Source organism: Xiphophorus couchianus, chromosome 10 (genome assembly GCF_001444195.1).
Source record: "Xiphophorus couchianus chromosome 10, X_couchianus-1.0, whole genome shotgun sequence".
NCBI lineage: Eukaryota > Metazoa > Chordata > Actinopteri > Cyprinodontiformes > Poeciliidae > Xiphophorus > Xiphophorus couchianus.
Genome location: NC_040237.1, coordinates 15,285,924 through 15,308,825, shown reverse-complemented (window position 1 = coordinate 15,308,825; position 22,902 = coordinate 15,285,924). Strand labels below are relative to the sequence as shown.

Sequence of the window (22,902 nt, the reverse complement as noted above, 5' to 3'; positions counted from 1 at the left end):
CTGGATCACCACAGCATGATGCTGCCACTACGTTTCACAAGGTCTACCTTCTTCCATAGCTTCTTATGAAAAGAACATCAGCTGTAACCACAAAAGCTTGACAACTCCAGCCTGTGTTTAATTAATCTTTAACGAATTTACAGAAAGATTCACTCTTCAATAACATTCTAATGTATTGAATATGATTGTATCGCAGTGGAATCCATTTATATATATATATATATATATATATATTCATTTTACTTTGCTTTTCTTTTTTAAAAATAAAGTTTTACCCATATTAACTTTTTAAACAGTATTATTTGTTATTGTTATTGAAGTCAAAATAATCAGAACCTGACGTGAGCTACTTGTTTATATTTAATGCATTTGGCTACTAGATAAGCTTCCACGTTAAATCAATAAAGTTAAAAGTTTTCATTGTAAAACAATCTCACAAGGCAGATATTTATCCAGTTGCGAGTGTGTGTGTGTGTGTGCATCTATGTAAATACGCAAGAGCTCCACCTGAGCAAAATGTACCCGGCTGGTGTGAGATGGAGGTTCAGTATGTTTTTTTTAAATTTTTCTTTTTTTTTTTTTCCTGTCAGTTCTGCATTCCGGACTCTGCAAAAACACGTTGCGGTACAAGCAGAACGCAAACATTTGCTCATGCGCTTGAACCAAATGGATGGCTTCTGTCACAGCTAGTAGCCAGAGGCATGTGTGATTCAGCTGACTGTCATTAATGATTCAGCTCCAAGCCTTCAGCTGGGCATGAACCTCACAGCCCGGTGCCAAAATCTCACCAGGGATTTTAGTTACCTAAAGCTAAAACATTTCTTCCATCTTCAAAAACACCTTAAAGGTCTATAAACTTTAGTGAAGTGTAAGGAGATTTCCTGAGTTTCAATAATCCAGTTCTTAGGGCGGAAAAACCCCCGAAAAACTATTTAGGAAATGAACTGAGAGGTAAACAAAAATTCAAATTGAAAAGGCAACATTTGCTTCTTTTATTCCTGGTACAATCAAGACACATGTAGAAGTGTAAAAATGAACTTGTCTGAAAGGTGTTCACTATGTCACAAACAAAAACGCAAAAAAAAAAAAAGGTTTGCACACAACCGAGAGAAACGGACTACATTTCACTGCAACTACAGATATAAAAATAAACAGCTTTCCATTCGCTTTATCCAGTCCGCTTAGGAACGCGCTCCGTCGAAATCGCATTAAGTTTTCAGGCGTTGCCGACGTATAAAAACATCCTCGTGAATCAGACACCACAGAAGTGTAATTTTGGCTTTAGGATGCAGTGGTGCAGATACAGCCCCGGCTCCAGAAGGCAGTCCAGTGCTTTGATTCGTCCAAGTTCAGCATTGCTGGTTCTTAGCATCAACACTTCAATCCAACGGGATCCGTCTGGATCTGGTCGCTCCTATGATCCAACACGTGGCCCTTTCTGCTCGCCGTTGTCTGCTCACTGCTTTGCTTTCTTTAAGATGGTGCCCACCGCAGAGATGACCGTGGTCTTTGTGCCGCTAGCCGTGGTGGTTACCGACACGACGGCGGGAAGGGTGGCCGTGGTGGTGATGAGGGTGGGCTGGGCCAGGGTGACGGGGATCGCCGAGTCCCACTTGCTTTTCCTCTTCTGGGCGTCTGCTGGCGGGAGCAAAACACAAAGCAGAATCACAACTATTGCTGCATTAAGAGTTGATTAATCGCCATTTTGTTCATTAGAGAGGCTGGCAGAAAGGCGTAGCTGTGAGGCGCTAGATGTGTTTCCATTACAAACATGCGCAAAACTTTGTCCATGTTCCACTAATTTCGAAAAACATATTTTCGCAATTTTGGTGTTTCCATTAAATAAGAAATGACGTGAAAAACTTTATTCACGCAGTAAGTCATTAAAAACATGCAGAGCCATCACCCTCCTACCACTTCCTGTTGTCTTCTTTGTCATTTCTGCCAGTAGTAACATCCGGTTGTTGATCATGCGACTCGTGATGTGTATTTTGCAAACCGTTCGCAAAAACCGTTGCAGGTTTGTGAAATACACTAATTTTGATACGGTCGAGAAAATAAGCCCTCATCCTGGCGCAAAACCTTTAATGGAAAAAACATGAGTTTAATCAAAATTGGTGCGTTTCCATTAAGCAAATTCATTTTGTGCAAATGTATGGTCAACACAAACTCGGCTTTTGCTGCACATCAGGAAGTGGCTCTCCAGATTATAAAGAAGGGAACAACAACTAAGAGGACTGCAGATGAAAGTAAAGCGTGTATGTTTGTAGATTCAGTGGCCTGCAAAAGTATTCAACATTTCCACATTTTACCACAAACGTCGAAGTATTTTAGACTATTACAGACAAATTAGTGTATGAGAGTGAAGCAGATTGTATGTATAAAAATAAACCTAACAGCTCTAAATTAAATCCAGAATTCACCTAATTAGTAAAATACATCCATTTACAAATGAACAACAGAAGGGAAAGCAAAGTGTGCTGGAAAACCTGAAAACACCATCCACAAGATGCAGCATGGTGGTGGCAGCACTATGCTGTGGAGATGGTTTTGCTCAGAGTAGATGTCTCTGTTTGCAACACCAAACATACAAACAGAGCTAGAACTGAACGGTTCAGATTCAAGCATTTCCATGCCTTAGAATGGCCCAGTCAAAGTCCAGATCTGACTCCAATAGAGAATCAGAAGAAAGAGTTTCTGTTCACAGAGGCTTATCAGACAATATGGCTGACACCGAGTTATCCGCAGATGGTTCTGTCTCAGGCGGGAAAATGCTCTTCTACAATTTAAGTAAATGCACGCCACACTTTTCAGAGTTTTATTTATTAAAAACACACAAAACCACCAGACACCTTAAAACCATGGATCATTTCCATCTACTTCACACAGGTTTCCACTGCTTTTCATTGATCTACCACATCACAGCCCAATCTGCTGCCGTTTACCTTCGAAACAAAGTGCAGACAAATTTTGTGGGGTATGAATACTTGTGTAAATTTCTTGTATCTGGAATATATTGGTCTCTTTTGCTTGAAAAAACAACAATCAAGAGTAAAACAGTCAATTCCACTGAAAATCTGGGGAGAAAAAATTATTGTCTTATCATCAAAAGTTTGCCTAAGAGCGGTTTAATTTTCCCAAGCTCAGGTGGAGTTTTGTGCAGCGAGTGTTACCTGTGGAGGTGGTGGTGCTGCTGCTGCTGGTGGTGGAGGCCGCTGTGCTGGAAGGGTTGGTGCCTTTCTTGGTTCCCGTGACGAACTCGATCTGAAGAAAGCACATTGAGACATCGTTGAGGAGCTGTTCAGAGTCTCGTGACTCTGTTCCACCTTAAGCGCACCATAAACTCACTTCAAATCCAATATTTCCTAAACTGCATTTCCGATGATTGTGCAAACTGGAATAAACCCGCCAAGTTTGAAAAATCGTCCTTTGCGCTAGGACGATGTGATATTTTCCACCGTGTAGAAATTCGGATATTCTGCGAAACCGCAATAGAAACACTTTTTTTTTCGCGACCGGACGTCGCCACCGGCGAAAAATCCGAAGAAAACGACAGGAGGTGGTAAGCAAGAGAACGATGGATAATAACCCTAGCCCTATCAAACCTGTTCGCATGTAATTTTAATTGCGTTATTTATTTAATGGAAAAACAACAACTGCGAAATTGTTAGCCAAACATCGACAGATGGAAATGCGCCGCAGCATGTCATTTGATGCTGCGGCGCATCACGGCGGCATGTGGCACTTTTCTAACCACGGCAACTCTTATCCACCTACATTCTCGCTCTCATTAGTCACAGACAATTTGACGCCAACAATATCACTAAGAGAGAAGAAGAAAAATAAATGAATAAATCTGAAGAGCTCAGTTCCACCGGAGAAAAAAAAGCTGACGTACGAGATCCGAGCGGGCACAGCCAACCTGCAAACCTGCACTGGGTTGGGCCGTTATGAGAGCTGAACTTGGCAAAGGCGACTTTTGCCTCAGATGAAGATCGTTAAGTAAAAATGAAGCGCAGCTGGTGGAGACTTGCCTCTGAGAGAAAGAAAAAAACAAAAAACTGACAGCATATTTATCCTGCTTTTTCTTTGTTCGGCTCACCTTGGTCCGCTCCTTCTTGGCCTTCTCCAGCTTGTCCATCTCCACTTTCTGGGCTTTGGCTGGAAGGAGAATAATTATGATAATAATAATAATAATAACGACGGGTTCTCAGCTGGAATCGTGACGAAGGAGGACGTACCGAGAGCTTCGTAGTAGGAGTCTTCAGACCAGCCGTGAGAATCAAACATGTCTTTTGGGTAGTTCGTCCCCAGTTCATCGATTCCACAAAACTGAATAAGCTTCTCGTAAATGCTGAAAGGAAACCAATGAAGTTGGGTCAGCGATAAGCTGCTCAAACACGACCGGATCGTCAGATTGTCTCAGAAAGGATGAGGCTGGATAGTGTTAATGCACTTGTGTGGTCTTTTCACTCAAAACGGACAAAAAAAAAAGAAAAGAAAAAAGTGTATCTGATAGAAAGTGACTGTGGGAGTGTGTGCATCACTGGCATGTGTTCCTCAGCTGAGCTGCATACCTCGGGTTTCTAAATTCCTTTTTCTTCTGGATGTGGCTGTTTGTGTCAAAGTCTCCGTGGATTTTTCTCTCGTACAGTTTGTAGATCTTCTCCTGTCACCACACGAGTGAGTCAGTGAACGGAAACAGACTGAACGTGTCAAAATCACTGATTATTTCTTCAATATTTTTCTGAATCAGAATATGTTTCTGATGCCTCAGAGGAACATTCAGCCGAGCTCCAAAAGAAATACAAAATCACTACTCTTGGACGACGTTCAGTTTTACGTAGTAGTAAAAAGAAAAAATAAGAGAAAAAAAAAAAAATCAGGTAATGCTATTCCAACAGCTGGACATTTATGTTAAAATATACCTCAAAAAAAATTACATGTTGTAAATAACAATGCATTTTTCCCCTAGTAAGAAAAACAGTTGGAATCTTAGAGTGAAAAACCTTTTCTCTCGATATTATGAATATTAATGTAAAAATAATATTAATCTTCAGTCGCATCCCAACGTCCTCATATAACAGCGGAGATATTTGCAGCTTGGAGCCTCGTCAGCATCCATTTCCTTCGAAATCCACGCCTGAATTCTTTCGCTAAATTAGGATCTGAGCGAAATGGACTTGAAATTCTTTTAATCCCAATATTTTGTGGCCTTTAAATTTAAATAATTAAATCTGGCTGGTTACAGTCAGAGCTTCAAAAACACAAAACTTGCTCTCAGAGTAAAGGTTGGGTGGCCCTAGATAAGCTAAATTATCTAAATCATGACCAGTAATGGGTTTCTGTTGTATTTTGAAATGTAAATGTTTCATTCAGTGATGATCCTATGCAACCAAATATGTGAGAAGGCAAACAATCTCAGTCATCCTGCATATCTTTGGGGTTTGCAAACATTTTCAATTAGAGTTGATTAGTCATTTTTCATCAGTCATGTCATTCCCTAAAGAAAAGCTGGAAGAACTCTAAGAAGAACGGCTTCTGGCTATTAAAACGAGGAAGCAATGGTCACATCCAGACCAATACCATCAAAATCCAGGAAAATATGCTGCCTTTCTCCAGGCAGCCATCTTTAAATCTTTTTTTTTCCCCACCCCCCAGGTAGATCCAGAATCTCCAAACCAGATTGCCACTCTCTCCAGTTAATTTGTGTTTTCTGAACTTGAATACGGCTGAAACCAAGTTTACGAAATCAAATCAAACTAGAAACTGAAAAGGCACACGACCTCCTGCTGCCGCGACCTGAAGGCAGGGACGTGCAGGGCGCTCAGGTGAATCATCAGATGTTCATCAGACAGGTGGGGGAGTGCCGGCCCTGGGGGCGACCGTGTTTGCTGGGCGCTTTCAGAGTCAGCTGTGTGTCCTGACCTGCCTTAGCTTCTCGCCAGGAAGCAAACTCGAGCGGCACTCTGAACGCCGCGGCATCAAGAAGCCAGAAAGAGGGCAGAGGTGACTGAGAGGAAGACGCTGCTCTAATTAAAGGGGAGACTCCGAATTTATGTAGCCACCAAAATATATTTCTGTTTCCAGACATCCTAACCTATTCATTGGGTGTGTGGAGAAGAGCACACACACACACCGGGCTTTTGTAAATACTCACAGCTTTTATCATCCCATTAGGTCTGGGCCATAAACCAAAAATTATCCGACAACGAAATTTATGACAATAGCCGATGTCATTTTGCTCGTGTCGGTATTTTCTGTATTTTTGTCTCTGGCTGTGTGAAGCTGTGCGCTCGTGTCCCTTTAAAACGTTACACGCGCAGTCTGTTTTCACGTGACTCTACACCATCCGGTCTGTAACGAGTGAGGGAGACGGTGAGGTTGAGAAAAATGGAGAAAATGTCAGATTTGGAAGCAATGGCTGAAACGATTAATCAAATTAATTGTGACAAGTCGATTAATCGTCAGCTAATTTACTCATCAATTAATCGTTACCTAAAAATAAGTCAATTTGCTGGGGAAAAAAAAAAACATACTTGGAGAATTTTAGCAAAAAATGTACAAAATAAATATACATGTAAGATAAAAACACTTTTGTCTGTATATATGTTTAAGCTAAAACTCCTTAAGTGGCACAGTTTTAGCTTCATGAGGTTCAAACTGACTTACAGAGTGAGATGCTGTGGTACGTTAGGTAATAGAATGTTTTCTTATTTAAAAATTAGATAAAATATTTGTCTATTTGCATATTTCAATGTATTTCTAATGTATAAAAAGTCATAAGTGGTTAAATATAAAATCTGTAGAATTTGCCCATTTTGTAAAATCCAATTAATCGATTAATCGTCAGAATAACTGATTGAATAATTGATGGAGCAATCAATCAAATAGGTGAGTGCTAAAATAATTTCTAGTTGCAGTCCTAGTTGAAGAGAAAGAAAAGCTTCTTCCCAGAAAAAAAAAGAAAAAGAATAATTTGACAACATTTTGGTTCAGCAAGGACATGTGGAAGTTATTTTTATTCTTCTAAACATGTTTAGTTGTGCTTATTTGTTCAATAACTTAACTAAAAGTACATATTTTCTTCATATATTTGCAGATTCTGTAGTCTTAAAAGTCCCATCACATCCACACTTCTGATCTTTGGGAGTTTGGTGTTATCGTCCATTTGTCCTTACCGAAGTGAAGTGCTCTATAATTCATAATAATTCACTTTATGCCATTTCGCCCAGCCCCAACTCCCACTTTTAAATGTCAAGCTTTGATATACGTCTACTGAAGGAAATAGTTTGCCAATGTTTCCATGGGAACCAGGCTTAGGTTCTTATTATTTCACAGGAAGCACTGAGTGCGTAAGTGTTTATTTGACGCTCCAAGTAGCCTACAGAAAATACGGCCTCTTAAACGAAGCCCAGACAACCACACCCTTACTGCCCTACCCTGATAACTTTGGTATGTTAAACCTACTCAATCCCGACTACAGCAGCAATAATTACATTTTTACTTTTTATTTATTCATTTTTATCATGGGTATTGTTGATGTACGGGGTTTGACGTTAGGGCCGGGTACCTGTAGTTGACTGGAGCAGCGTCCCGCGGGTTCGGGAGGGATTCGGATCTCATCGGGTGACATGTTCCTCACCTTCTCTGAGAAGAGCGCTGACGAGACAAAAAAAACAAAAAAAACAAAAACAAACATGACTCCTTCTATAATTCAACCTGTCCTCACATGAAGAGGCATTAACTGAGTAAACACTCTTAAAGAAAGGTGGTGAACGTGGATTTTTTTTTAACTTGCTTTCTGAAACATGGGGTGTTTGTGTGTATGCGTGTGTGTGTGTGTTATGCTAATCTAGCAGTGGGGAATTTCTGTGCACCCTGGTTCTAAGTGTAGGTTTTACAGTGCGCACATTGCAGCCAGGGAGTGGCTGCTGTCAGGGCTTGTACGGAGAAGGGAGGCTCCTTTCCCTCCTTTTGGACCTGTCGCTTGTTTTGCTCTGCTTCCCCTGACTCCGGGCCAGGCATTCTTCACTGTCACCGCTATATCTCAATCAAACACGCGCGCGCGCTCCTCGCCTTCACTCGCTGCTGTCAAGACACACTGCAAAAACGTGCTGTAGGTGTGTGCGCGTCTGTAACAGCAGTGCTGATTTTTAGTGAGGAACAGAGACGGGTTAAAACTTGACTCGACAAGATCATATTCTGAACCGCTGACTTGGTCTCTGGCGAACATTTTATCTAAAAAAAAACATTGGAGGAAAATTCCACTAACACACAAGGCTTTCAATTAAATCAAGAATTTGCAGTAGAAGCAGTAATTCTTCCTGCTCCCTTTCCTTTAATCTTTTGTCATGACCAGCCAGATTATAAAACCGTAGAGACCAATATGCGACCTGGAAAGTGAGCCGGCCTGTATTTAGTGTCTGGACTGGTCACGAGTCAGAACCAAGTTCACGTTTTTAAATTGTTAAAACATTACAGCATAACCTTCCTAAATTATAAAGTTGTCTTGAAAAGAAAGTGACCCGTCGCTATGAAACTTCACACACAAGTTTTCCTGGCACGGAGAACGTTTTGTCGCACTATTTTGTCGCCCTGTACGCCATTTTTAAATTTTTAAATATATAATTTGAAAAAAATCAATAAAATACTGTTACAGTTCTAAAAATGTCAGCTGTAACTAGGGCCGCACCGATTCCTCGAATGATTCGACATTATATTTATTCATTAAATTATGTTTTATTATTTAGCGCACCGAACGAGAGAGTGAGACAGAGAAAGAGCGAGATTGAAAGAGAGAGACGGATAAAGAGAAAGAGAAAGAGAGAGGCAAACTTCGGAGTAATCGTAAAAATAATCGATGGAGTGCTCGATTACTAAAATATTCTTTTACAACAGCCCTATTTGTAACATTTCGTCAGTCAAGTTGTTACCTACTTAATTTGTCAGGCTACCTGCTCAGATAGCTAGCCTGCAGCCTGCTGCTTTACAGACATGCTAACCTTAGCTAGCCATCTGCAGTTTTAATTAAGAGTGATAGGTGGCACTCTTTTAGTTTCATCATAACTAAAGAACAAAATAACCCGTCAACCTTTACAGCCTTTCCTATTAAAAATTGATTTATTTTATTAAGAATGTTAAAATATGCTATTTTTATTTAGATTTTTTGTTTGTTTTAAATCAGTTATATCAAATTTTTGGATATGATTAAGAGGACTAGTACTAAATGTAGCCTGTGATTATTCTGCCTGAGTCGTTTCTGTAAACGTTTCTGTTCTGTTTCTGCTCCAGCTTGTTTTAAATCTGAGTAAAAAACTGCTATTTTCTCTTCAAGGCTACACTTTGAGAATCTCACACGACGACTCCTCCAGACACATCCGTCACTCTGTCCTTTTGTCATCTAACAACGTGCGTTGCTCGATTGCATCCTACCGAACATTAGAAGAAATTCTTGAAATCAATTTTCCGCCACTCTGACCTCCACACATCGGAGCACGACCTCCCTCTGGGGCCTATTCTTCAGCTGACATATTATCAATCACCCTCCTCTGGGTCAAAGGGTTGTTTTTGCTGACCAGGCAGAAACACAATGCCTACACATGCATATACAGGTTGTAATCAAACAATTTTTCAGTGAAACAGAAGCATGGGAACATGGGTAGCGATGCTCATGTGTAGGTACATCTGAAAATAAAAACTGTTGCCTCTAGCCATGACAAATGCCTGACACAACAAGTCTGATGACTCAAGCATTAGGCGGCGGCCTGGCATTTTATTACAACACAGATAAGAGCTTTCTCGGTGCATCTGAAACGGGGCTTATACCGCGGTAAAAAAAAAAAAAGGCCACTAATCCGCTAAAGACAATCTGAGATTTACTGGAAAACTGCAGCTTTCGCCAAACTCTCATCGAAGCATCAAAATAAAACTCCGTTGCTTCACTTTGGCTGGGCGGCAATCAATAAATCACAGCATGCGCAATAAATAACCATGCTTATAAGTCGGCGCCGACTGGGGAAAAAATACTGGTACACATTAAGAAGACTGTAACATACAGAGAAAAGACTGTAGTTTGTTTCCAAATGACCATCTGTCTTCCAGAGAGAAAGGCGCGATCTGTGCCCTGAGGGTCTTTTTTAGGACAGTGTCTGTCTCTTCAGCAGACGGACAAAGAACAGAGACTTCAGGCCTGGTGACGGGGCTTTTGGCCAGAAACGCTCTTGACATTTACTGACGGAAAAGACTGCGGAGGAAGAGCTCCACCGCTGGAATATCAAAGACGTAAAAGCCTCGACACTGATGCTGATCTGTGGTTCAGAAACACAAAAACATCTAAGAATGCGTTTCATTTGTTTTATTTTTACGTCACATAGCGTCTTCAGCCGTATCCAGCTCGTGGATTGCAACGGCAAACAGTAAGAAGAGGTTTTCAGTCAGGCTGGTGAATGAAACCGCTCCCTGTATCAGTCACATCCTGTCTGATCTGATGCATACATGCCCACTTGTGCAGGTAAACAATTATTCATCAAACACTAGCTGCTTCTTGTCGACTCCTGATAGTCCGATCTGCTTGGCAGCTGGCAAACGGTCCAACTAAGCCTGGTCTAGTTAATGGATCATGTATTAAATGCAACTTACAACCTGCAAACATGAAAAATCATAACATCAGATTCACACACTGTAATATTCAGGGTTTATACACTTTTCCCACAGTAAAGTTCAAGGACTTTTCAAGCATTTTCAAGGTACGTTTTTCGACTCTTCCAGCCCCACATTTTGGAGATAAAAAAAAAAAAATGCTAATAAAATAAATGTAGGATAGAACTTATTAATGTTATTAATAAAGTCTTGGGATGGTACTCTGCATTCTACAGTAGGGACAACCAAAACTAAAATATAGCAAAATTTTTATATTTTGAAATGTCTCCAACTAACTCAACAAAAAAAATCCCCCAATTTCAATAATGTTTGACTTATAAAATAAAAGCTAACCTTTATTCCAAATTCACAGATCAATAAGTCATTGAATAAATATTCATTACATTGAACCGTGCTGAGCTACATGGCCTTCCTGCCTGAATTAAATGAGGCGCTCATTTAATTCAGGCGCTCGTTGGGGTCCGACATCAGCCTCTGACCTCACAAATGAGCTTCTGGAAGAATGGTTTGAAATTCTCACAAAATCCCCAGAGGAGTTGAAGTTGAATAATTGTTGTCAGGAGATAAAACTGTGTTTTTCACTCTTAAAAAGTATAAAGATTATTTGCTAAATATGCGATGACGTTTGATTTTTTTAAAATGAGTTTGTGTCCTGATTTTGCTGGAACTCCATGATATATATATTCAAAAAATATGCAGGAAATATTTGACTACTTTGACATTGATGATGCTTTATGTTTAAAAGAGTGAATGTATAATAAGCTTGTGCTTCCTTTACTTTTATTGCTTATCCATTTCTGTACTATTTTCGTCTTGTTTTTTGTTTGTTTTGGGGTTTTTCTGTCCTTTATTTTTGACTTGTGTATGGAAAATTTTAAAAAATGACCCAAAAAATAACCTTGGCTGGCATCTTATTGCGAGTTGGGGTGTAACGCAAGTCTGTGAAGGCAAACTAGTGAATATGTTTAGCAATAAAGTGCATGATATCCCATCCCAGTTTATGAGAAATATACTATATATCCTTTGGGAAGCTGTCACTATTACATATTACTCACCAACGAGCTCATTGGGGTCCTTCTTCTCTGCTTCTGATGCCTGTAATAAAAAAAACAACAGGGAGGGAGGAAAAGGAGAGAGACATTGTAGCACATTTAGATTTTAATTTGGTCAGAAAACAAATCTGGCCCATAATAGTTACACTCTGTGTTAGGAAATGTGAAAAGCAGAAGAGAGGAAATGATGAATCTATGAGTCAGCTAGAACAGTTAATTTCAGTGCAACAGATTAAGGCTAATTTTCCACCCAACATAAGATGGTAAAAAAAGAAGAAGTTTGGCATAGAAGCTAATTGTACAAAACAAATCCCAGAACAGTCCTGAGAAGTAGAGAAGGATTGTAAATGTATTCGGTTTCCAGAGAATGCCTCGGCTCAGCCAGAGGAGGATCTACAAAATATGCCCGGTGCGGTGCCAGCACCCTGAAGGTAATCCAGGTCCAACACAACAGTGCTGTTATTCACAGGACATGAAGCATCGCCTAGAAACCACACAGGCACATCAAAGGATTTGCCCTCGCCAGGAGAAGAAGGGAGGAGGACAAAGTTCAGGGGAGCTCTGACAAACGGAGTGTGTGTGCCCGGCAAACACAATCTGCACTACGGTTGGGAAGAAATCGGTCGCGATTCATTGATCGCCTCCTCAACGATCGGTTCTCATTTAGCCGATGTAACACATTCTCATTTTCAAATCTGAGAAAAACTTAAAAGTTTAATGAAGTCGCCTTAAAGTTCAGCCTAAAAAGCAGGTGAACGCACTTTTGTAAGAGGTAGAAGAGTGATCTAAAGATGGCAGAATACTGACAGTTTGTTCCTGTTATGTTTTCCGTCTCACCAACAAGCTAACTGTTATGTTTTGTAAACCAATGCCAAGTTTCTGTAACAACACTCTTCAGTGTGAGGGTTGTTACTGAAAGAAACTCAGATCAACCGTTTTGAGTAACAGTAAGGAGATTAAAAATGAAGTCAGAGGAAGAAAAGGAAGTTATTATCTGCAAATTGCAGAGAAGTGTCTGCTTTTCTTCCAGGCTGAGAAAGAGAGAGAGACTTTTTGCAGATAACAGGAAGGCTAAACGGAGAAAAACAAAGTTGCTCCGTTTTATCTTTTGGAGATTTTCGCCACAGCTTCTTAGCGAACATGTTGGACCGGAAACGATTGTGGCTCATTGAAAATCTCAGCGTTAAGTTAAAGCTCAACTTACTCTCCAGGGAGACAGGTGTTTTAGCAATGCTAGCTGCTCTAATTAGTCACACTCCGTCACAGGCAAATAACTGAAAATGTATTGTATTTTTGTACAATATGCAGTTAATACCAAAAGTATTCACACTCCTGGCAGATTTGGGTTTACAGCAGGGCTGGATAAAAAAGGAAAAAAGAAATCAATAAATATATTCCGATAGACATGTGAACAATATAAATGGAGAGATAAATCTTCACAGAACCACTAGAAATATCAGGAAATATCTCTTTGATGTATTGGACAGTATATATACATATATACATATTTTTTTCTTTTATTTATTTATTTATTTTTTGACACTACTTCTATATCATCTTTTAAGACTACATCATCATTTCATTCTAGAATCAAAATTTAATTTCTGGTTCAACTGTAGCTCTGTAAAAAAAAAAATCTGAATAAATTAAAATCGATACTTGCCACTATTGGTCCATTTCTAGTCCTGTAGGTTTGAAATCAACATTTACATACAAACTATAACATGTTGGTAAAAACATCTGTCAAAGTTTGCCTCTAAAACCTAAAGAAATTCTGGAGACGCAAAGCAGTAAAACTCGGCTTTTCCATAAACGTAAATATATTTGACAGGAATATGGTGGGAAAAAATTATTATTTTTTTTTTACTCTGGTTTCCCACCTACTCATGAGATATTGCATCACCTCAGCATTCCTCTCTATGCTGCACATGCTACCAATAAAAACCAGCCGCACAGACATGCTGTGTTTCCAGGAGCTCCCACCTTAAAGAAAATAAGAAACATTCACATCTCACGTATTATCTAAATTATTAACAGATCATTTTCATAAGATTTTATATTAAACCCATTTTCCGCTGACTATGACTCTCATTCCCAACTGGGATTCTTATGAAATATGACCAAATCGTCTGTAAGCCGCCTCCTGCTGGCAGATGGTATCTTTTGGAGTCACATAATCGCATTTCCTTGCAGTGGACAATGACTTGATAATATTAAACTCTACTATACGTCATTGGTTGTCAAAGCGAGTACCAAACAACCTGAAGGGGGAAATGAATCAAAAGATGATCCATATGAGATGCCGTGCAGCAGACAGCTGCTTTTTGTCAAAACATAACAGACAAAAAATGGCAGAGAGGTAAACTCACTAGCATCTGTAATGTGTTTGCATCTTTAAAAAAGCACTTTCTTATCGTTTCTGTTGCTAAAAAAGATATATTTTTAACTTCAATAGACAAATTCACTGATTTTGCTTATAAAACAGACTGAAACATACTTTTAGTGCTTTATTTTGATTTAAAACACTATCCTAAGAAGGTTTAAGAGTTTTAAGAAAAACATGTAGCACAATTAATTAGCAAAAACTCCCCGTGTACCAACAGTTTATTCTGGAGGCTAGATATTCCGCCTCTTTCCGAGACCCGCGAGCCTCCAGCCTGCCCACAAATGTCCAAACCGAGCGTAAAACAAATCAATGTCATAAAAAAAAGAGAGAGAGAGAAAATAACAACCAAGCAGTAAATTGTGAAACAGAAAAGCAGAAAAGTTTCACAACAGCAAGTTGCAGTGAGCGAACACTGACAGCCATCAGATAATGCGAGCAAGCAGAGCCAACAAGCATCTATTCTGCTCCTGTCAGCTAATGAGCATTAATAAGCAGCACAAAAACATTTCTACAGCGAGACAGCAGCGTACATCACACCAGATCAGATAAAAACATGTCAACATTAATGCATCGACTTGTCTTCCCCTGAACATGACTTTCTGCTCTCTGCGTACAATCTCAAGCGTGTCGGCACACGAGTGCTGAAAAAAAACCTTTTTCGATTACCACAATGTTTACACTGACAGTGCTGTTATCTGTCTTATTGCACGGCGAATTTAGCAGACAAAGCTGATCAGACTACAGGGCGTGTTATAAAGCGAAGCCTCAGAGGTGCGCCACCCTCCTGGTGTTTGCACTCTTGACAGCCTCCGCTTCACAGCCCGACATGTTGAAGGCGCAGAAATGTGGCGCGACTCAAATCATTTTAAGCGAGTCACGCCGCTGGAAGGTTTAAGACACAACAAATCAGTTGTTAAGTTTAACATCCAGGCATACATGATCCGACAGCACCATCTAGCGAGCAACATTGACTTCCAAATCTAATCCGCCCCAACCACAGGTCGTCGTTCAAATACCTCCACATCATCTGCGTCCCTCCCCTCGTCTGATTCGTCCATATCCTATAAACACAAAAACGCAGAGGGTTAACACTGTAGGGCCGGGGGGTCAGAGGGCAGAAGACCAGGACAGGGGCCAGGCAGGCAACACAAAGGACTCCAACATTGTTAAACATTATTCAGCTAACTTTATAAAAAAAAAACAGACTGAACGGACAGACTGAAATTGTTTGAACTAGACTAAAGATTCATCAGTAGATGTGACATTATGACTGTTAGTGTTAATGTTAACTTGCTTTTAGGCCTGCAACTAATGATTATTTTAGTGATAAATTAATTTAGTAATGCATTTTAAAAAACTTTATATGTCAGATGCCTTATTATTCCGATGATTAATCGATTGTTCTGACAATTAATCACGTTTAAAACAAAAAAAAAAAAACTTGGCACATTCTCCAGATTTTTCATTTAACTATTTAAGTCATTTTTACACAGAAAAGAAAATAAGAAAATGAAAACGGAACACTTTTTTTCACGTTAAATGCAAAATGTATACAACGTTTTCCCCAGAAAACTTACAAAGTCTGGTGGTTGGGCGCAAGAGCAGTGATTCAGCCAGCAGACCGTCGTGTTTTTGTCCAGTTAACAATTAATCGCTTACTAAAATTGTTGTTCATTATTTCAGTAATAAATTAATCACAATTAATCATTTCAGCTCTTCTCTCTTTAGCTGCTGAATGATTCAAACATCAGCTGTCAATAGTTAAATTGGCCGAAATACAATTTAAAAGCAATCCAGGACCATGACACTGGTTATTAAACTGTACAATGTTCAAAGCACTAAGAAATTCAATACAGTTTTTTTTTATGCACACGATTAACTGAAGCCACACTAAACTGTAACAAATTATCAACAAGTCATATCAAATCCAAAAGGAAGACATGCTAGAGTTAGCCTAGCCTTTTAGCTAACGCCAACACTTTGAACAGTTAGCAACAACAAGATGCAAACCTACTGAAGGCTTTACCTGTATGTTGAGTCAAACTTCTCTTTAGAAACTATGTTTGTCCATTTAGGGCAACATGTTCTCAAACCATAGCCAGTTTTGTATTTGCTTTTTTTGTGGTGCCACATTTGAACATGGTTGGCAAATACCTATTCTGAAATGACTTGGGTAAAAAATATTGAAAGATTCCCAGAGAAATGCGGCTACTCCAACAAAACACAGCTCATACTAACCACTGCTATAGACCAAAATGTAGATCTATGTAAAGTTGGTCTGACAAGTCTAAAATATATCCCCTGCTTCAGGTTTGAGACACTAAAAATCATATAGGAGGAGAAATTTAATTAAATTTTTTTTTTTTGTAAAAACTTCCTTATAAGGTTATTATTCTATTGACATGCATAGTTTGTTTAATTATACAAAATTTAAAACAATACTGATATGAACCAAAAAGTGTATGTGCTGCTCTATCCTGATTGGTTTATTTTCCAAAGGTTTTCCAATAATAAAAGCTTTTATTTGTGATCACGGCAAGGTGAACTACATTTTTTTCAAGCTATTAAAGTACAATCTGTTACTTTAGTGAACAAACATGGAAAAACACACACACACCCGCACACACACACGTGGCTATATTTATGGGGACTTTCCATTGACTTCCACTCATTTCCACAGCCTAAACCTTACCCTATCCCTTACATACCTAATCCTATTCCTAACAAAAACTCAATTCACACCTTAGTCCTAAATCTGACCCCCGACCCATAAAAAGCATTTCCCCTTGAGGGGACCACGCTTCGGGCCCCACAAGGAGCAGCGGGTCCCCACAGCGGAGTATGTGTCAGGGAAATGGTCCCCACAAGATATTGCAAACAAACAAAAACACACACAAACTTTATTGACATTAGAGACTCCAATGTGATCAGTTTATATGGAAGTTATAAAATCTACTGAAGTATAAAATTTTGCTACACAAAATAGACTAAAAACAATAAAAGGCACAAACATATTTTTTTTTAACAATCTGGCTTCACAACAAAACTGCTGCCTTGTGTTGTTAAAACTTCCACCCGATTCATTTCATAATTTCTCACATTATTATAAAACTACGTAAGCTATTGTTTTCTTATTACCAATGATTCCAACATGGTCTGCAACCAAATAAAAAGACAAAATAAAGTCTTAATGCTCGCAGAAAGAAAATGCAACTTATCCACAAAATAAGCATGACACCACAGGTTTTATGTTTCTATAACTGCCTGTAAATACCCACACATGGCAGAAATAGAGTAAAAAAAAAAAAAGTGGGGTTCAGTTTAGACCTGACTGTAAATCTTAACCTAGCCTAGGTTTCTTTTTTATCATTGAAAAAAAGAAATGCTCTTGACTAATTTATTAGCTCATTTTTTCGCTCTTAAAAGATAAAACAGCTGCCAGAATACTAATAAGTTAACTCTTTTAGAAAATTTACAGGAAATTAGGAAATATCTTTTTTGTAGTATGACTCACGATCCAACAATCACTTAATCAGCCATCTAAATTAGACAACTGTTCAAGAAATCTTTTTAAAACTCAAACTTCTTGAAGTTCCTAAGACAATTTTTGTTCTTTTATTACTTTTGTTTGAAGTTGTCTGAAAATCAGAAGGTTAAGCTCATTTGGTCTGTTGGATAAATAGGCAAAATTATTTCATTCCTTTATTTCCTAATGGATTCAGAACAACTACCCATAATAACGCACCTGCAGAATGATTTTCTCTCTGTTACAGTCAATGTTTGTTACATTTAATTGTGAAAGTAAATGTATTTACAAATATTTTGACATTTCAGACCAATGGGTGGACATTACAATCCTGGGGAAGAAAGAAAAATGAGGAAAGTGTTGGGTTAATCACAACTGCATTGCCATATTTGAAAAAAAAAGAATTAATATCAACGCACCAATTAACGGTTCAATTTTCTCTTGATCACCGCTGGCTGCTGATCGACAACAGCATCAAAACTGAGATCTCCCAGAAATATTCGGTCTATAAATGCATCAACCAAGATCGTCTGCTTTTGGTTAACCTTATATGAGTTTAAGAAAAATCCGATAAAGTTTATTAGGAAAACATCCTTTGATACGAAAAGAGCAAAAATGTATTTTCTTCATTTTCCGTTTGATCCAAAACTACTCAATCAATAAAGACGAACCTTTTTCTTTTTAGCTCTTTAATGTGTTACAGTTGAAACTGGACTCAACAGGTCAGATCTGAAAACGAACCAAAACTGTTGGTCGTCCTTGTAGGACTGAGCATCTCCATTTATATTACAAGGTCACGTTTTTCTTTAGTTTTTATGATTTCAGTGAAACAGCTGTACATTTTGCTGAGCATTACTGGATGTTTATTTCTTCTTTTTTTTTTCCCCCACTTGGGACTGATTTTAACGGCAGTCAAATTTAGCCTGTGAAGACGTGTTCATAGGTCCGACACTGACCGAGTTGCTGTCGCGGCTGTCCTCGTTTCCAGATACTTTATCTTGAACATCCTCTGTCCGGTTCAGGTCGTCGTCCCCGTAGCCGTAGACCAGGCCCCCTCCGTGCCCCCCTGCACACAAACACACAGAAAACGCAGAGGTCCAACACCGCCTTAGGGAAGTTACAAACAAGCTCCAGCTGCCGTTTTGTTCAAGTTGATAACTGCCCAGCTTCCCATTTTAAAAACTATTTTCTTTATTTGCTGTCGTGGCTTGGAGTTAATAAATTAACACAGAAACGAATGATTTGTTTATTTGCTTAAGCACTATTAGGAACGCAGCCGGGAGAGGACATCAAATTTTTCAATCCGTCAAAACCAAATTTGATTCATCTGTGACTCACATTATTTAAATCAAACTAAAACACCAGAGGTCGAGCCAACAGGCCGACTACATTAGCAGAAGTGGTTTGCCTGATATTTGAAATGCCAAAATATCACATTCCACAAGTCTTTTGTGATTGCAACATAGCACACATTGATACTGAAATAGTAACTGTAACCGGATACATGGTGCAGCTATCGCCATATCAAAGGTCAGCCGACTCAATATGCGATGTGCTACTTTTGTAAAGGAAAGGACACGAGTGATAAAAGAAGAAAAGGGAAAAGTGGAGTTTATGCACTACATTTAGACCCTTAAAATACACAATTTTTAAACTTTTTTTTAAAAATGTGTTGCTTTGAAATGACCACAAATGCATTTTAAAATACAGCTTTTCGATGGGATAAACATCTGTACGTTTACAATGTTCTGTTTTACGGACGTTTGGAGATTTTTTTTGTGTGTGTGTCAGTACAAGCAGAGATTCAGAGTTTGTCTTGTTTTTATTGATCGATTCTTACATTAGTACTAGGTTTTTAGATCATGTATTCCTACTAATAAAGTTTTACTTCCTTCCCGAGTCTTTTAGAGCTATGTTTGATGGACATATTGAGAAAAATAAATTAAAGCAAGCATTTCTGTAATGATTACTCCGTTAATGCCATAACGTTTTGTGTAATGCTAAGAATTGAAGGATACAAATTACCCCAGATTTTTGTATTTTAATTTTAAAATGCTCTCAACTCTGTTTTCAATGTGGAATAATCCTGTCCAGGTTTAATCTAGATGGTGGTGTTTTAAAGTTGGACCCCTGCTGAGGTGATAGAAATGTTTTTTAAAAGTCCTACTTTGAGTTTCACAAACTGAATAACGGCTTCACATTTAGTGTTTCATAGAGTATGTAACTGGTGTAACACAAGTTAGGCATATTTTTTACATCCCTTCTAATTCGTACATTTATTTAACCCTAATAAACATCCAAACAAATCATCAAGTAAACTTGAGCTAACGATATAAAATACATAACCTGGAATAATGTACTGAAAAACTAAAATACACGGACAGTTTGTCTGCAAAACTACAGTTTAACTACAATAATACCAGATATAACATAAACTAAGGTTTCTAAACAACTAAAACCAACAAAAAGTATAAAGTAGGTTAAGCTAACTGTTAGCTCACACTCATGGTAGTCTCACAGACAAAATTAACAAATGAATATTGTGTTTTATTGTGATTAAAGCTGCGGTAATAATTTTTTTTTTTTTTTAATCACCTGAATCTTCTGGTTCTGGGTCGGAGTCGGGCTCCGAATCATCTCCATAATCTGCTAAAGATGAGAGCAGAGCGCTTTTTTTGCCACTCGCCATAACTATTTCAGTCGCATAAACGCAGCGGGGCTGTGAGCGCACACTAAATACGTCACCGGACGAGAAGCTTCAGCTGCGCAGTGAAGCAATGCGCAGAAACACCACCGGAGCTACACTGGGAAATGTAGTTCTTTGTCGTCTATCGCTACGTCGTGCTGTGAAAACTATGGAATATTTATGTATTTATGTTGCTATTTACAGAAAATTTATAATATTGAAATGTGTAACACATATTATGCGTCTATATCTGCATTAACATTAATTTTAAGGTTTAGCATCCACGCTACATAGTAACAATGCAACATTAGAACATAAAGTAGTGTTAGCTAAAGTTTTGACTTCTTAAAGCAAACAGGGCAAATTTATGAATCATAAAACGTCTTTACTGTAATGGCTCTTAAAATACAGTGCCTTGGAAAACAACTCTTAGCCCTTGATTTATTTTTCATTAGGCCACATACAGTCATAAACTTTAATGTATTTTAATAAGACTGATTGGGATAGATTAACACAAAGCATCATGTGTTACAAGGTGAATATCCATGATTGCCCTGTGTTTATCTACATCTTTCTACTTCCCAGTCCCAGGTGAGGGGAAGTATCACCACAGCATGATGCTGCCACCACCATGTTTCATAGTCAGGATGGTGTTTTTAAGGTGACTTGCAGAATCCATTTGGAAAGATTCAAGGAACTTGCTTTTGGTGATCTCACTATTTTTGTAATAAGATCAGTGCAAATAAAACACAAATATTTTAGCTACATATTTTGAACTTATATTTGACAGACTGTTTTAAACAAAACGCTGTGACTCAGACTTAAAATTAAAAATTTCCCACATGTACAAAAATGCCTCAACAGTGGGAAAAGTGACACCGGAATCCGTTTAAAGTGTGTTTAAATATGTGCAAGCGTCTAAATCACTGCATTCTTTGAGTTCTTCTTCAGTTTCCTCTTCTTTTGCTTTGGTGCTTTTGAGCTTCTGCAGCATCCGTACAGGAGAGCGATGAGCAGCAGAGACAGAACTCCCAGTGCGAACAACCCGATGACCACAAAGCCGCCCACCATCCATGGGTCCAGCTGCAGATGATCCAGGAACCAGTCCACCCACTCGTTGGGTGAGCCAGTGGGCTTCTGGTTCTCAGCCAGACTGCAGGGGGGACGAATAAACCACACAAGAGATCAGAGTGAGAGATAGTCAGCTTAACAGTTTTATTGGGCTTTTATTTATTTTGCTCCAACACACATGAAGTTCCCTTCCCTCTGATATCCCTAAATGAAATCCAGTTTTTGTAAATGTCAGAAGTTGCCCAATTTTAGTAACTGCTAGCCTGCTAAAATGTTACATATTCAATGGTCCAGTCAAAGTCTGGACTTAAATCCACCAAAGAATCTGTTGCTTGATTTGGACATCGATGTTCGCAGATACTATTCATCCAGTCTGAGATTAAACTGTTTAATCTCAGTCTGGATATTAAACAGTTTGACCATTCACTGTAAAACATTTGAGCCACATTTAATTGTGTCTACTATCTTCTTTAAGTCAAATTTAGCGAGTTTTAGATTTTTGGACCTAAATATGTGAGTTTTTGAAAGACAAACTTACAGCATTAAGTTGTTAACTTTTTATTAATTTTGTCAAACCTCCAAAAGTTGAATAAACTAGATTTTTTAGGTTAGCACTTAAAAATACTGAAAGACGAAAAAGACAGGAGTGGAAACTATTTCCCAGATTGCTTAGTGGCATGTTTTTGTATCCTGTATTGCACCATGAGTGAGATGGAAGTGCGTTACATTGATTTCACTTTTGAGTGTTTCTTAGACAAATGGTTTTTCAAAAGAGTAATGTCCTGTTCACACTATTTATTTTTGAGCAACATTCATTATCAGATCATGGATTTTGTTTATACAGTTTGCAACAAGAATTTCAATTTTTCGAAAGTGAAATAAATAGCTATAACTTGATAACGTGAGTGAAAATAACAGAGAAATATGTGCTTTTTAGCGAGATCAGGGCAGTTTTTCCTTGCATATGAAATAATTATTTGGTTTAAATTGCTGCGTTAAGTGGAAAAATCAACATTCAAGATTAATGAACTTAAAACACACTGTTTAGATAACTAATCTCTTGTTGTTAAATCAACTTCATGAACTTTAATTTCTGAGTTAAAATCAAAACAATTTTCTTGTTGACTTGAATTGCATTTTTAAGGCAGCAGGTGAACTTTCACTTTCACGTTCAACCACTTTCAAATATTTTACAGTGTTGTTGAATGGTCAAACTGATAAGGACATGCTCCAAAAGACCGGCATGTTGTCATTGCACCGAAAGCAAATTTCGCAATATTACAATTCATTCTTATATATTCATTCATGTTCTTCTATCACATAAAATCCCATCAAACTACATTAACATTTGCGATTGTAATGTGACAGAGTGAAAAACTTCATGGGGTGTAAATACATTTACATGTCTTTAATATGTTGCGTCTACCTAAAGGGTTCATAATCATATATTGTAAGGTTAGAAAGATGTTTCCAGAAGAGATAATACAAATATTCACGTTAAAATAATCATAACTCGTCA

The 22,902-nt window shown here is 38.3% G+C and overlaps 1 protein-coding gene and 1 long non-coding RNA gene across 3 annotated transcripts; both read right to left on the bottom strand.

The window, feature by feature from the left end:
- Window positions 1-962: 962 nt before the first annotated feature.
- On the bottom strand, window positions 963-20,369 carry sap30bp (SAP30 binding protein). 2 transcript variants are annotated; one of them, XM_028029188.1, is made up of 10 exons: window positions 20,222-20,369; window positions 18,583-18,692; window positions 15,117-15,161; window positions 11,718-11,757; window positions 7,574-7,662; window positions 4,578-4,669; window positions 4,242-4,354; window positions 4,103-4,161; window positions 3,174-3,264; window positions 963-1,638 (listed from the first exon to the last, which is right to left on the bottom strand). In XM_028029188.1, exons 1-10 carry the CDS (start codon window positions 20,313-20,315, stop codon window positions 1,457-1,459), a joined length of 915 nt encoding a protein of 304 aa, XP_027884989.1. In that variant the 5' UTR covers window positions 20,316-20,369; the 3' UTR covers window positions 963-1,456. The 2 variants fall into 2 exon arrangements, with proteins under 2 accessions (XP_027884989.1, XP_027884990.1); XM_028029189.1 differs by having other exon boundaries at window positions 963-1,635.
- Window positions 3,482-4,096, bottom strand: LOC114151786 (uncharacterized). The gene is made up of 2 exons (XR_003597007.1): window positions 3,899-4,096; window positions 3,482-3,823 (listed from the first exon to the last, which is right to left on the bottom strand). It is a non-coding gene; the product is annotated as an uncharacterized LOC114151786 (long non-coding RNA).
- Window positions 20,370-22,902: the final 2,533 nt, after the last annotated feature.

Coding starts and splice junctions, on each gene's coding strand:
- sap30bp (XM_028029188.1), bottom strand. CDS start 20,315: ATGGCGAGTGGCAAAAAAAGCGCTCTGCTCTCATCTTTAGCAGATTAT. Junction 15,162..18,582: donor ACAGCCGCGACAGCAACTCG/GTCAGTGTCGGA, acceptor TTGTGTTTATAG/GATATGGACGAATCAGACGA. Junction 4,162..4,241: donor CTCCTACTACGAAGCTCTCG/GTACGTCCTCCT, acceptor TTCTCCTTCCAG/CCAAAGCCCAGAAAGTGGAG.